General features: G+C 40.5%; 1 protein-coding gene across 8 annotated transcripts in view; it reads left to right on the top strand.

Moving 5' to 3' along the window:
• Window positions 1–13157, top strand: part of dgki (diacylglycerol kinase, iota) — a 74393-nt gene that overhangs the window by 23188 nt on the left and 38048 nt on the right. For all 8 annotated transcript variants that reach the window (XM_028570632.1, XM_028570637.1, XM_028570631.1 and 5 more), the window contains exon 2: window positions 11314–11422. In XM_028570632.1, coding sequence (XP_028426433.1) covers window positions 11314–11422 — 109 coding nt within the window. The remainder of the gene's footprint in view (window positions 1–11313; window positions 11423–13157) is intronic.

Here is a 13157-nt window from a genome sequence, read left to right as displayed (position 1 = left end):
ATTAATTCCTCTCTTTCTTCTTAACCCCAGTGGATTTTGAGATGGTCCTCCGTTTAAGACAACATGTCGATTTGTTCCTAGTTTGTTTCTTTCTCAGAGTTTTGAACAAAGTGTGTGTGTGTGTGTGTGTGTGTGTGTGTGTGTGTGTGTGTGTGTGTGTGTGTGTGTGTGTGTGTGTGTGTGTGTGTGTGTGTGTGTGTGTGTGTGTGTGTGTGTGTGTGTGTGTGTGTGTGTGTGTGTGTGTGTGTGTGCGCGTTTCCTGTTTGGACAACCATCGTCATGAGATGCTCAAATCCACCCGTCTCCTGTCTAATAGAGCCTGTGCGAGTTTTGTGGGTGTGTTTGCATGTGTGTGTTTGCATGTGGTGATCAACCTTTATCCATCACACCCCATTACCTGAGGCACTGACAGGAGGCCTGTAGACACACACACACACACACACACACACACACACACACACACACACACACACACTGGGCATGCTGTGTCACCAGCGGCAACGAACAAGCCTTTCACAATGACCCAAATAGAGCGAGAGAGAGAGAGAGAGAGAGAGAGAGAGAGAAAATGAAAGGAAAGGAGGTGGAGAAATTGGGTTGAGATAGAAAGAAAGGGGAAGATTGAAAGGAGAGAGATAAAGAAACAGAAGATGAAGAAAAATAGAGCGAGCGCTTGTTAGGTTGTACTAAATGAAGGATGGGCTACCAGCAGCCGAAAGTGTCCTTAACTGTCAACTCTAGTGTTTGAGCTCCATGCACATGACGCTTTAGCATCTGTGTGTCCATTTTAAGATTAAGGCTGCCGTCTGGAACTCTCTGCAGCTGACCGATCATGCTCGTATCGGGTTTGTGAAGTTGTTTCACCTCGTTGTCGTCGGTTTGCAGTTAAAATCAACCGACGACTGATGTCACTGGCGTGGTCACCTGGGGAGGTGTTACTCAACAAGTCCAAGTCGTGGATGAATAACACGAACCCTCGCTGGCTTCTCGTCTGCAGACATCGCACGTTCTAGTGGCTGACTTGACCGAGCTGGAGGTGACTCTGCCGTCATGTCTTACCACCAGAGTTTGGGAAGTGTCAAACCAATGAGGTCTGAAGAAGAGCACATTTTTGGTTTAATGAATGAGACTGCCGAGGTCATCATCAGTGCTGCCAGCTGTATCTTACTGCTGTCCAAGTGGTCATCTCCTGACTGTGTTATTAGTTTTTGTTGGTGAGCCGATTGAATCCTTAATAAGTGGTCGCCATCAAAATATGTATTAACGGTTCATTTTCAGTCTATTTTTTACAAAAACACTGATGTGATGAGACACATTCCCTGAGGCATTTGCTTGTGAGCAGGTCTTAGTGACTTCTGTCAGACTTAAGACTTTTAAACCTAAAATGCTTTGTGAATGATTTTTTTTATTAATATTATAAGTGTGTAGGACTGACCCCTGACCCCCCCCCTCATTTTTAGGTGTTTCTCCTAACTCAACCAGGAGCCACTTTTCAGGAGGTTTTGTGAATACACCACCAGGTATTTGCAGTCGCAAACCACTTGCCAACTAATTTACTGTCCTCTTCCTTAATTGTTTTCTAAAATGTTCACGTCTGCACAATTGAGTAATCACACTCTCTTCTTGTGGAAACATGAGTTAAAAAAAGCATTTTATTAATTAATCAGCTCTTCTATATTGTTTTATTTTTTCAGTCACAAGGAGAAATTTAAATCCTCTGGAATGTAGTTTTTTTTCTCTGCACAGTCAATAATCAAATTCTGTGTGTGTGCGTGTGCGGTGGGTGCGTGCATGTGTAAGCATGAGCTCATGTGCTTTTGTGTGTGCATGGGTTTCTCAGGTTGCCTTTGCCAGGTTACCTCTTACGTAATGTCCCAAAAATAGAGCAGATTCACCTGTAAGGGAATGAAGGGGGGAAGGTGACATACTGTAGAGGAGTCAAAAAAAGGAAGCAATAGAAGAATGGATGAAGGGGGAAAAAGATCCTTTTATTCTTTTATTTAAACTATATACTGTGGATTTATAGGGAAATGTTTTAACCAATATCATGGTATTGATAAAGTGATCGTATTTTAGGATAAACACCAAGTTAGCTATCTCTTTAATGTCACTGGCTTCATCAGGCTAGCAGTGCTGTGCGTCTCTGTTTGTTATTTTATGTATAGACACTTTCTCAATCGAATATTTTCAGAACACATCATAGACTGATTTTGATATTGTTCACTGTAATACAGCATTCCAGACCAGAAAAACACAATAATTATAAACTAGAATCCCAGACAATATCTCTAATGTCACAGTACCAATGTTATTTTTAATATCTTGATCCCTGTGTACCTGCTTTATTATGAAGCCTATTTGCTTATTGCCTTGTCAAAAGGTAGAGGAGAGTTGATGACGGAGCTGAGGCGTCATGGATCCAGTGTCATAGTTCTTGGGACACCACTGCTCTCCCACCCGCTATTGTTTCTTCCATTGACTACATTCATTCCTATAACCATTATACATGAATCTCACCTCCGCTTTGGCCGTCCTCCTGATCTATAACCTCGAGCCCGATCTCGAGCTAATTCGTAACTCTGTACTACCTACTTTAATTCAACCCTTACCCGAATCAAAACACACACACACACACACACACACACATACACACACACACCCACACACACACACATTGTTACACAGCAGCACAGAGCTCAGGTGTCTGGTGTCAGGTCCCCGCTGCCTGTCACGTCGATTGGCCTAATTACCTGACCCGTGCTGCAAGTGTACAGGGAAATGTTGGCGGATTCAGTCCGGGAGACAAGGATGTTAGCAGCTGAATAAGTGAGAGAAGCTTTGAGAATAATCATGATAAATGTTGGAGCAGGTGGACAGCGAGGGAGGAGACGGAGGGTTAAAAAGGTGCGTTGGTTTCACCGGCTTCTCGGCTACAGGTGAGTGATGAGAGCGGCTGCCATGGTAACCTTTCGAAATTCTGCCTGTAACCGTGTCTATTAAACCGGTGTAACATGTCATATTATAGCTTTTCCTGTTACCCAGTAGTGACGCAAATCAGTTCTTGAGATGCTACTTCATAGTCTAAATGACTGCTGTGGGCTTATCAAGGCTGATTCGGACTCTTTCTTTCTTTATTTTTTGGTGGAAGGATTTTGTGCAGCTGGTGAGCTTCTTTTGGTGCTGATACACGTTTTCAATGTAGCTGTTACTCATCACTAGCTTGGAAATCCAGACCCAAATCCGAAAGATTAAGGCTCTGGCATTGAGTAATGCAAATGGCCCAACTCGAGGGGCGGCACCAAGCATGCATTTGAAAATCTCACTGCTCACAATTGGATAACACTACGACCACTTACAACAATAAACCCCATAAGCTTAGATACCAGCGGAGCTAACTGGTAGATTAAACTGTCGTCATCTGTTTACCTCGCCTCTGGCCCGCCTATATCAGATACACCGATGTGATTGGTGCAGCTTGGCTACAAGGGCATAGTTAATGAGCATCATTACTCAATGCCAGAGTGACTCGCTGAGCAAATTCAAATTGTTCACGAGAACTCTGGATTTCCAGTGTAACTCATCACACAAAAGTATGGCAAAGTCCTGAAAAATTAACCTTTTTGGCAGTTACTCATATCTCAAGGTGACTTCTAGTTCAGCTAAAGTTAAACAAACCAAGGACGACTTTTGGGCTACCACATGTGCATTTGTGTGGGATTAGTCTGCATCGACGACAATTCATTTACCGGATAATCACCGGAACATCCGTCGCCACCGGATCTTCTGCCGGATGTCCCTCATGGTGCAAAACTCTGTTCGTTTTGGGAAACTTCAATAAACTATTAGCTAAAAAATTAATTTTAAAAAAAAAAAAAAAAAAATTTTTTAAGAACATTTGGGTTGTGCATACAGGCAGGCCTGCTCGGTTCTTTTTGGGGGAATTTGGGATTTACAAACCATATGTTTACAGCATTTACTATCTAACTGGGACGTTTTGGGACCGATTGGCAGGGATTTGCTAAGGACAAAATCCACACTTACTGTACGTGTGTAGGGCTGGGTATGGTTTAAAAAATTACGATGCCAGTACCAATACCAGTACCCTTAAAGTGATACCGATACCAATAAAGTCCTTTTTTTGATGTGTGTGTGAATAAAGTGTTTATGGGTATTTGTGTTTATAAACTCACTTGCCACAAATTGAACCCAGACTTGAGGGATGAATCAAGTATTTTGAATCAAATATGTTTTGATAAAAAAGTATTTGATTATCAAAATAGTTGCAGATTTATTTTCTGTCAGTCGACTACTTGTTTTTGAGTAACATGACCAGCAGTATAGACTCACAACCCTCCTGAAAGAAAGTACAAGTTTAAATTGATAAATGATCATTTGTCGAAAAAAGTAGATTTCTTTTTTTACACTGCATGTTTTAAAAGTATTAAATTACTTAAAGTCATAATCTGCAGAAAACACTTCTGAGATTGTTCTGCATATGACACTTTAACATTTTAAGCTTTATAGGCACAATTATGGATAAAGAAAGACACATTTCCCACTCAGTGCCTTTCTTTTTTAAAAACGGTTATGAAAGCATAAAAAAACCAAACATTTTCCCTTGAACAAAGATTTGCCTGCACATAGAAACTGGTTAAACACTACAGTAAACCCACACTGGTGCAGTTGTGTCTCTTTTGTCAACCAACTTCTTCCCACATATATCCACCACATCCTCTGCTCCACGAGTCAGAAGATGTTACATTTGATTCCTCCCACTTGCAGCTGCCTTTTCATTTGTGTGGCTAACACTTTTGTTCTTACTTTATCATTAATCGTAAGCGGCGATGCCTAGCTATGGCGAGGCCCGCTGAGTACACAGAAACTGGTTAAATGAGAGGTGTGGAGACGGTTTTCTTTCCACCTTAATCACCTGAATACTAGACAAACAGTTCTGACTGTAGTAACTGTTGACCCCTCCTCCCATGGTTACCCAAGATCTGCATTTAGAAAAATGTTGAGGCATCACACAGATTTACAGCATGTGAATATAAACTGTGTGTGTGTGTGTGTGTGTGTGTGTGTGTGTGTGTGTGTGTGTGTGTGTGTGTGTGTGTGTGTGTGTGTGTGTGTGTGTGTGTGTGTGTGTGTGTGTGTGTGTGTGTGTGTGTGTGTGTGTGTGTGTGTGATGAGGCTTCTGTCTAAGTAACTGCATTTACAGTTTACTGGTAAAGTTGCTGACACACACACACACACACACGGAGAGAGCAGATTCACTACCGATATAATTACTGGATGAGCTGCCGATGCTCCCGCTGTGCTGTCACCATGGCAACTCTGACAACCCACCTCTGCTGGAAGAGGAGGAAGAGGAGGAGGAGGAGGAGGAGGAGGAAGAGAAGGAGGCGAAGGAAAATAAGGGAAGGGGTTGGATGAGAAAGAAGAGCAGAGGAGGAATGGTAGAGGAGGTGAAGAGGGGGGGGTGATGGGAGGGGGAGGGTGATTTACAAGACACAAAGGAGACGAGAGTGGAGGAGGAAGAGGAGGAGGAGAATAGAAGAGAGTGGAGGAGGAAGAGGAGCGCGATTAGTTTCAGAGACAGTAAAGGAGAAAGTGCCAGATTAGAGAGTAATGGAAGGGAAGGAGAGAGCGACACGATAATAGAGCGAGAGGAGAGAGTAGGTGGTGTTCAAACTGGGAGCAGCTGCATTCAACTCCACTATTCAGGATTCAATCTAATCTCTTCACCGGAGGCTTTAACACACTGACAGTCGGTGTCTTTCTCCCTACCTGACTTGTTCAAATGTGACATTAGCCCAGGAGACACCATTCATTTCAAGATCTGTCAAAATATGTTAGTTTTGGTCAATCAGATGAGTATTCGTCCATTATTTTAACTTCATACCATGGTGTGGGTGAACTCTCATTTATTAAACGTTTGATTTTTAGATTATGTCTCGTTTGTTTTCCAAATCCACCTTTCTATTGCTAGTACTGTACTTAAGTACAATTTTTAGATTTGCCTGTACTTTATACTACTTTACACTACATTGTGTGTGTGTGTGTGTGTGTGTGTGTGTGTGTGTGTGTGTGTGTGTGTGTGTGTTGTGTGTTTTCTTGTTTAACTACATTCGTGGGGTCTAAAAACTGGGAATCCAGTATACTTGTGGGGTCCGGACAGCTTTGTGGGGCCAAAATGCTGGACCCCACAAGTTTAAAGGGCTGTTTGAGGGTTAAGACTTGGTTTTAGGATTAGGGATAGAATAAGGTTACGGTTAGGGTGAAGGTAAGGGATAAGGTTAGGCATTTAGTTGTGATGGTTAAGTTAGGGTAAAGGTTAAGGTTAGGCATTTAGTTGTGATGGTTAAGGTAAGGGTAAGGGTTAAGGTTAGGCATTTAGTTGTGATGGTTAAGGTTAGGGTAAGGGTTAAGGTTAGGCATTTAGTTGTGATGGTTAAGGTTAGGGTAAGGGTTAAGGTTAGGCATTTAGTTGTAATGGTTAGGGTAAGGGTTAAGGTTAGGCATTTAGTTGTGATGGTTAGGGTAAGGGTTAAGGTTAGGCATTTAGTTGTGATGGTTAAGGTTAAGGTAAGGGTTAAGGTTAGGCATTTAGTTGTGATGGTTAAGGTTAGGGTAAGGGGCTAGGGAATGCATTATGTCAATGACGGGTCCCCATAAAGATAGTGAGACGCTGTGTGTGTATGTTTGTGTGCTGTGTTGCAGAAGCTTCACACTGCAAATAGTTTTTTTTGTGTTTAGGCTTTCAGCAGTGAGCCTTAATACCGGTGATCCTGTCTGCTTTTAGTAGATTAGGACTCACTCAAATCTAGTGTTGCCCCATGACCTCTGAATGAGAGTGTATTCCCATTTACCTTGTTTTGTGATTAGTACGTCAAGTACATTGATGCCTCTGGGTCTTTTTTTTAGAAGGCTTGACTTTCCCTCTCTGCCTTTTGGCAACAAAACACACCTATTCATTCATTCATTCATTTTGATTTTATTGTTTTACTGTATGGCTGTCTTCTCTTGTTTTATGTCACTTAACTTGTTTTATTTGTATTCTGTTTTGTATTTTATGCCTGTGTGAGTTATGTACTTTGTGCCTTTATTTATTATTCTGTACAGCACTTTGGTTGTTTTAAAGTGCGCTATAAATAAAGTTTGATTGATTGGTTGATATCTAATCAACTATAATCAGTTCATAATCATTCTCACCGTGAAATGGTAATGACAGGGTATCCGGGGGGTCTAAAGTCTAAAATTTCAAAATTTTAATTTTAGGCCTTAAAAAGTATTGTGTCTTAAATAATTTTAAACGCGTCTTCATTTTCCTACATCTATGCAAAGCTACCTTATTTTTTTTCTTTTTTTTATTCTGTGGTGTTGTAGTTCTTTCTTTTGCCAGACCAAATATCATTTTACTGTACCACAGACATAAAATTGATTTTATTCTCCGCTATGGGGAAGTGCAAGTTTAGCGTTACTGAAAAAAACTGAATTTAGGGCTCAGTTGATGTTGTGATGAAGGTGTTAAATTTCATTCAGAATGGTCTTTAAAAGTCTTAAATTTGACTTTTGGTGAAACCTGCAGAAACCCTGAAAAAGCAACAGGGTAAAGTGTTAGTGTGTGTTGGATGATCAATCAAGATCTTATTTCCATGGTTCAGGCCATCATTTCTACTATGATAATATTTTACTCACCAACTTAATGGCTGGATGCAGGAAGAATACGGTCCGTCAGAGCAGCAGCTCCGTCAGCCAGTCCGGTTGTAGACAAACCCTCAGTTGTACTCGTCAACACAGTTATTGCGATGGTGAACACACCTAAAATATCCATTGCAATAATACACTGTGTTGGAAAAACTGTGCTCACAACAGGAAGTACAAAAGGTCAAAGCTGAATCAGAAAGTAAAACATTTTTCTTCATATTCACTTCCTGTTTTAATATAGATTTTCGACAAACATCACATACACACAGTGATGGAAAGTAACTAAGTGCGTCTACCCAAATACTGTACTGTATTACTGTAACTATCCAAAAGTATGTAAAGCATTTCAAATCAGCTCCACCTGTTAACATGTTCATTTTGTTTAACCTTTATTTATCCAGGCAAGTCGATTGAGAACAACTTCTCATTTGCAACGAAGACCTGTCACATTCATACCTGGAAGCTGCCCAGTACAACCAGTCTGATCTGCTGGCCACTGAGCAGCTCCACTGCCGTTGGGGTTAAGGGCCTTGCTCAAGGGCACCTCAGTGGTGGTAATGAGGGAGGGACAAGCGCTGCTCTTTCACTTTCCCCACCCAGATTTTATCCGGCCGGTCTATTGAACTGGCGACCTCCCGGTCCCAAGCTCGCTTCTTTAACCTTTAGGCCACCACTGCCCAAAATATATGTCTCAATAATGGTCGCCAGTTAGTTTAATGATAATAATAATAATAACAAGGCCCATTCTGACAGATAAATTGTTTGGATACTTTTGTACTTGTAATGGAGTATTCCTAATAGTGTGGTATCACTACTTTTACTTAACGGTTTGAATACTTCTTCCACCTCTCCTCCATACACATTATCCTCAAACAAATCGCAGTCAGAAACAGGGCGAAACGAAACAGAAACGACAGCAAAGCTGATTAAATATGCACACAAAACGGAGCAAACCACAAATGAGCTTAGTCTGTGTTTTACATTCCATCGTTTGATTTCATACTTAGTGTACATGTCACACGTCCACTTTCTGCCTTCGGTTTCACTTCCAAACGAGTGGTTTCAGTAGAACGGTGGGTTGGTAAAGCCAACCTGTCTGATCGTCTGACCGCTCGTGTTGCTTCCCTTAATGGACCAGGCGCCACCACGTTGTCCTGTCCTCAGATCTCAGCAGTAACGACTGCAGGTTATCAAACCTAATGGAATTTTTTCCTAATGGAATAAAAATTTCAAACATCTTTTATCATTTCCACCAAAAATATACATTTATCAGAATACATTTTTACATTAGACTCATGAGGTTTATATGTGTGTGTTTGTGTGTGTTTGAGCCGCCGTTATATGTGGCATATGTCCAGTCACCATACGTCCTTGCATTTGTGCTGTTGTCACCCACACAATGCTATTTTTATCCCAAGAGTCATGAGGGCGAGTACATGTGTGTGTGTGTGTGTGTGTGTGTGTGTGTGTGTGTGTGTGTGTGTGTCAGGGTGTGTGTCAGAGTGTGTCATCAGGTTACATTGTGTGTAAGTGGACTCCTCTTTGTCCTGGTTGATAATTTTAGAAAGACGGCGGCCACTGAAACTTTCAACAGGGGGGTCAGATCCTCCTGTGCAACCTTTTCCATTGACAGACAGACACGCGTAGCCACGCTCTCATCCATTCCTCCCCATACCGATATACTGTAAAAGTCTTACATTCTAATTCAGGAATTCTGCATTTTCCAGATCTGCAAAAGTTAGAAAGTGTGTATGAATGACAGGGTGGGGGAAAAAAGCACAGATGGTTTGTTCTTTGCTATATTGTAGCTACATACAGAAAAAAAGTTCACATTAAATACAAAACCTGAGGAATAAAAAAAAATTGACTTGCCCTTTTATCAAAAACTATTTATTGAATTGAGTCCACGATAAAGATAAACGTAATGAAAAAAGGCCAAGCAGCGCTGGTTCAGAAACCGTTTCTGAAGTCACGTTTAAAAGCATCTAAAATCAGTTTGCAACATATTTGTCTGTAAATATTTAAGTCATATTGACCTTTTTATATGCATATATAAAGTTTAATCAGTTAATACAATTAATAAGTCTGGAAACTTCTTTAATCTGATGGTTTTATTTTTTTCCAGTGATATTGCTGTGCTTATGCTTCCTTTGGGTTCAAATGGAGATTGTGTGTCACATAGTGTAAAACCAATTACAGGGACTTTTCCACCTTCTTGAGAGCACTGAATAATGCATTTTCTTTTAGTGATTTTGTTTCTCCAATAAAGTCATATTTCAGCAACTTAATATGCATGTTGACCGGCCCTGATCTTAAGCATTCTCTACAACAATGAATATTCATGACTAAATAAACAGTCAAAGCTGAAGTTTGGAAAATAAAATCTTTTCCAAACAGTTTTACAGTCAAGCCCTTAGGTAATCTGCTTCATCAGGACTGTGTAGGTGTGGCAAACATGATGTCACTTTTTTCCCTAACTCATACCAGTAAGAAAACCCCACATAGGAACACCGATACGGAGTTCTCTCACATGAAATAACCGACAAACGTTGGCAGAAAATGTGTTCTTGTAGGAACCCAACGCTCATAGTAAAAGGTGATTGAGAAAATACGTTCTGGGCCTTTTACAGGTGACTTTACTACTAAAAGAATAGTCTTTTATTGCTTTAGTGAAAACTCCATTGTTACTGATAGATGCTGGATGGACAGTTGATGCATGAATATGTACAGAGACGGTGATATGATGTACGGAAGAAGGAATCAGAATCAGAACGCAGTTTATTGCCACAGTAATGGAACTACATGGAATTTGCCTTGGTGATTGGGTGCATACTGTACATACAAACAAACATATTAAACATTATTAAGAATAAACAATAAATACCAAAACAGAGACAAATATATACAAAATAGCTATTTAAATAGTTTAAGCATGGTGTGCAATGGACAGATGTATAGTCCAGGATGGAGGTTAGTGCAAAATGTGTGTGTGTGTGTGTGTGTGTGTGTGTGTGTGTGTGTGTGTGTGTGTGTGTGTCTCTCTGCGGGGGTGTGGGGGGGTTTGAGTGTCACTATGTCAGTGGGGGACTGGGGCCTTGTGGGTGAGGCTGAGAGGGGAAGAAACTGTTTTAATGGCGTGAGGTTTTGGTGCCCAGGAGGTGGTGATGGTGAAGAAATTGAAACAAAGCAACAGATAAACATATAGAGGACCGTAAACGAGAAGAGGAAGTATAATAGGGTGAGAGTCAGAGACTGAAACATGGAGAAAGATGGGGGGGGGTACTGCTGACTCATCCTCTGACAGAACAGATCTGTCTCCGTCACCCCAAAGTGCTGCTGGCAGCCTCTCCTCCAAGCTGTTCCCACTTCTCCTCAACCAAATATCTCCAGTTAAACTCTCTGAAATGTGGTCTCCTCTCATGAATAATTAACTTTACATACTAAAGGATACTGAAATCTAGTTCTCTCTGTGATTTAGCTGCTCTGTGGTGAGAGAGCTGTGTCATACACGAGGATGACAGTGTTGATTTTTGCAACTCTCTCTTTACAGGCTTTTGTTTTTGATTGTTAATGAATTTTGTGTTTGTGTTGTTTGTTTTTTTTTAGGAAAGCGATCTCCCGCTCAGGCCTCCAACACCTCGGTCCACCCCAACCCTCCCCGCCTCCCGTATCCAACGGGCCCAACAAGGAGCTACGTACCTCCGTGGACTGGACGGTCAGACATGCACATACACCTATATAATTTAATATGAATAATCATCAGATTTCAGTTTTTTTCTTTCTTCTCTGCTCCATGTTTATGTGTATTTATTGCGTATATATATATATATTTTTTTTTAACATTTTACACATGCAGACTTAAATGCCTAATGTACATCATGCATATATACATGAATGTGTGTTCAAATAGTTGTCCCAGTCTCCACTGTCTTTAGTCTGGCTGAGTCACTGTATGACATTTGGGTTTTAATGCTAACCGATTTGTTAGCAGTCTGGTTTCAACAGCTGTATGTTCGTATGTGGAAATGATCATTACTAGAAAACATCTTAATAACGTAGCGTGGGAAGGAAAAGTTTTATGTGTCAGGACTTTGTGGGCTGTGACTTTTTCTGGTTTTATTTAGCAGAAAAACAAGGTAAAGCTAAAAAGACATCTATAAAACGCTTTATGCTTTGAAATGTAGCAAAGGCCCAATGCTTAGGGAAATGCCAAGTTGATATGGAAAGTACTTTGAAAAATGTCATGAAACCACTCTGCAAATTAGACAGCAATGTTCAAAAAGTACAACAAGGCATCTGAATTTCCATTAAAATCCATGTGAATACAAATAGGACGTTTTGTAAAGCTATTTCACTTCACAAAGACCACAATGTGTTTGTTCATTTCAGCTGTTGCACTCCAAACCTGATATCTCAAGCAATTTATGACCGCAAAAACCAATCCTAGCGTTATTCACAACAGTGTTTAGGTTTGTAAAAGGCCCAGGTTTAGCAGAAAAATGTCAAATCAAGGGGAAGCTTAGAAATTGTCAGTAATAAATAATTTACATTCTTTACACCAAAGTGAGAGTATACTTCCAGTTTATGGTAAATTCCACCAGTTCAAATCTTACAAATCTGATTTAACCATAAGTACCTAAACTCAACCATCTCAACTACAAACAGCATACTGAAAATAGCTACCTGGAAATGATTTTTTTTAAAGCTTTAGTGCGTAACTTTTTGATATTAATGAACATCCGTTACATTCAAGCCGTTGCCAAATGAGTTGCTACAAGGCAAGGCAAGGCAGCTTTATTTATATAGCACATTTCAGCAACAGGGCAATTCAAAGTGCTTTACATAAAACATTAAAGAGCAGTTAGAAAACAATTAAAAAACAATAATAAACAAATTAAAAACATTAAAAGACAAGAAGCTAATGAAGACTATCAGCTCCACACAACTCTCTGTATTTCTCAGTTTGGCTATGTTCAGAAGATTGTGGCGTCCGGTGACTTTCCCACGCAGAAACTCGAGTGAAGATAATGACCTCTTCTGAAGAGTCCATCATGTCTTTTTAATCCTCCGTGTCCTCCTTGGCTACTAGCAACTGCGTGGAGGAGAGGTGGGGGCTGTGCGCGATCACGGAAGGCTTATATCCTGTGGACGCGTCAACAGTTTTGTTGTCATTACTTAGAATTCCTCATGGGGGCGACAGAAACTACGCACTATAACTTTAAATGAGTTAAACATTTGTATATTGTACCACAGTTTTTCAGAAATTCCAATGCACATTCAGTCCTTTTGGTCTGCACTTTCCACAAAAACAATCTAAGTTCCTGTTTGAACTGATTTTAATGATAGTCTGTGCAGAAATAACTGCTGCCAACTTTACCTTGTTTGCAGTGGGCCCAACAGAGGAAAGGCAAAGCTTCTATTTTTATCTGATTCAACAAGAAAAGAATGAC

Source organism: Perca flavescens, chromosome 23, assembly GCF_004354835.1.
Source record: "Perca flavescens isolate YP-PL-M2 chromosome 23, PFLA_1.0, whole genome shotgun sequence".
Classification (NCBI taxonomy): domain Eukaryota; kingdom Metazoa; phylum Chordata; class Actinopteri; order Perciformes; family Percidae; genus Perca; species Perca flavescens.
Note: the sequence above shows the minus strand (reverse complement) of the source record. Positions and strands in the feature narration are given on the sequence as shown.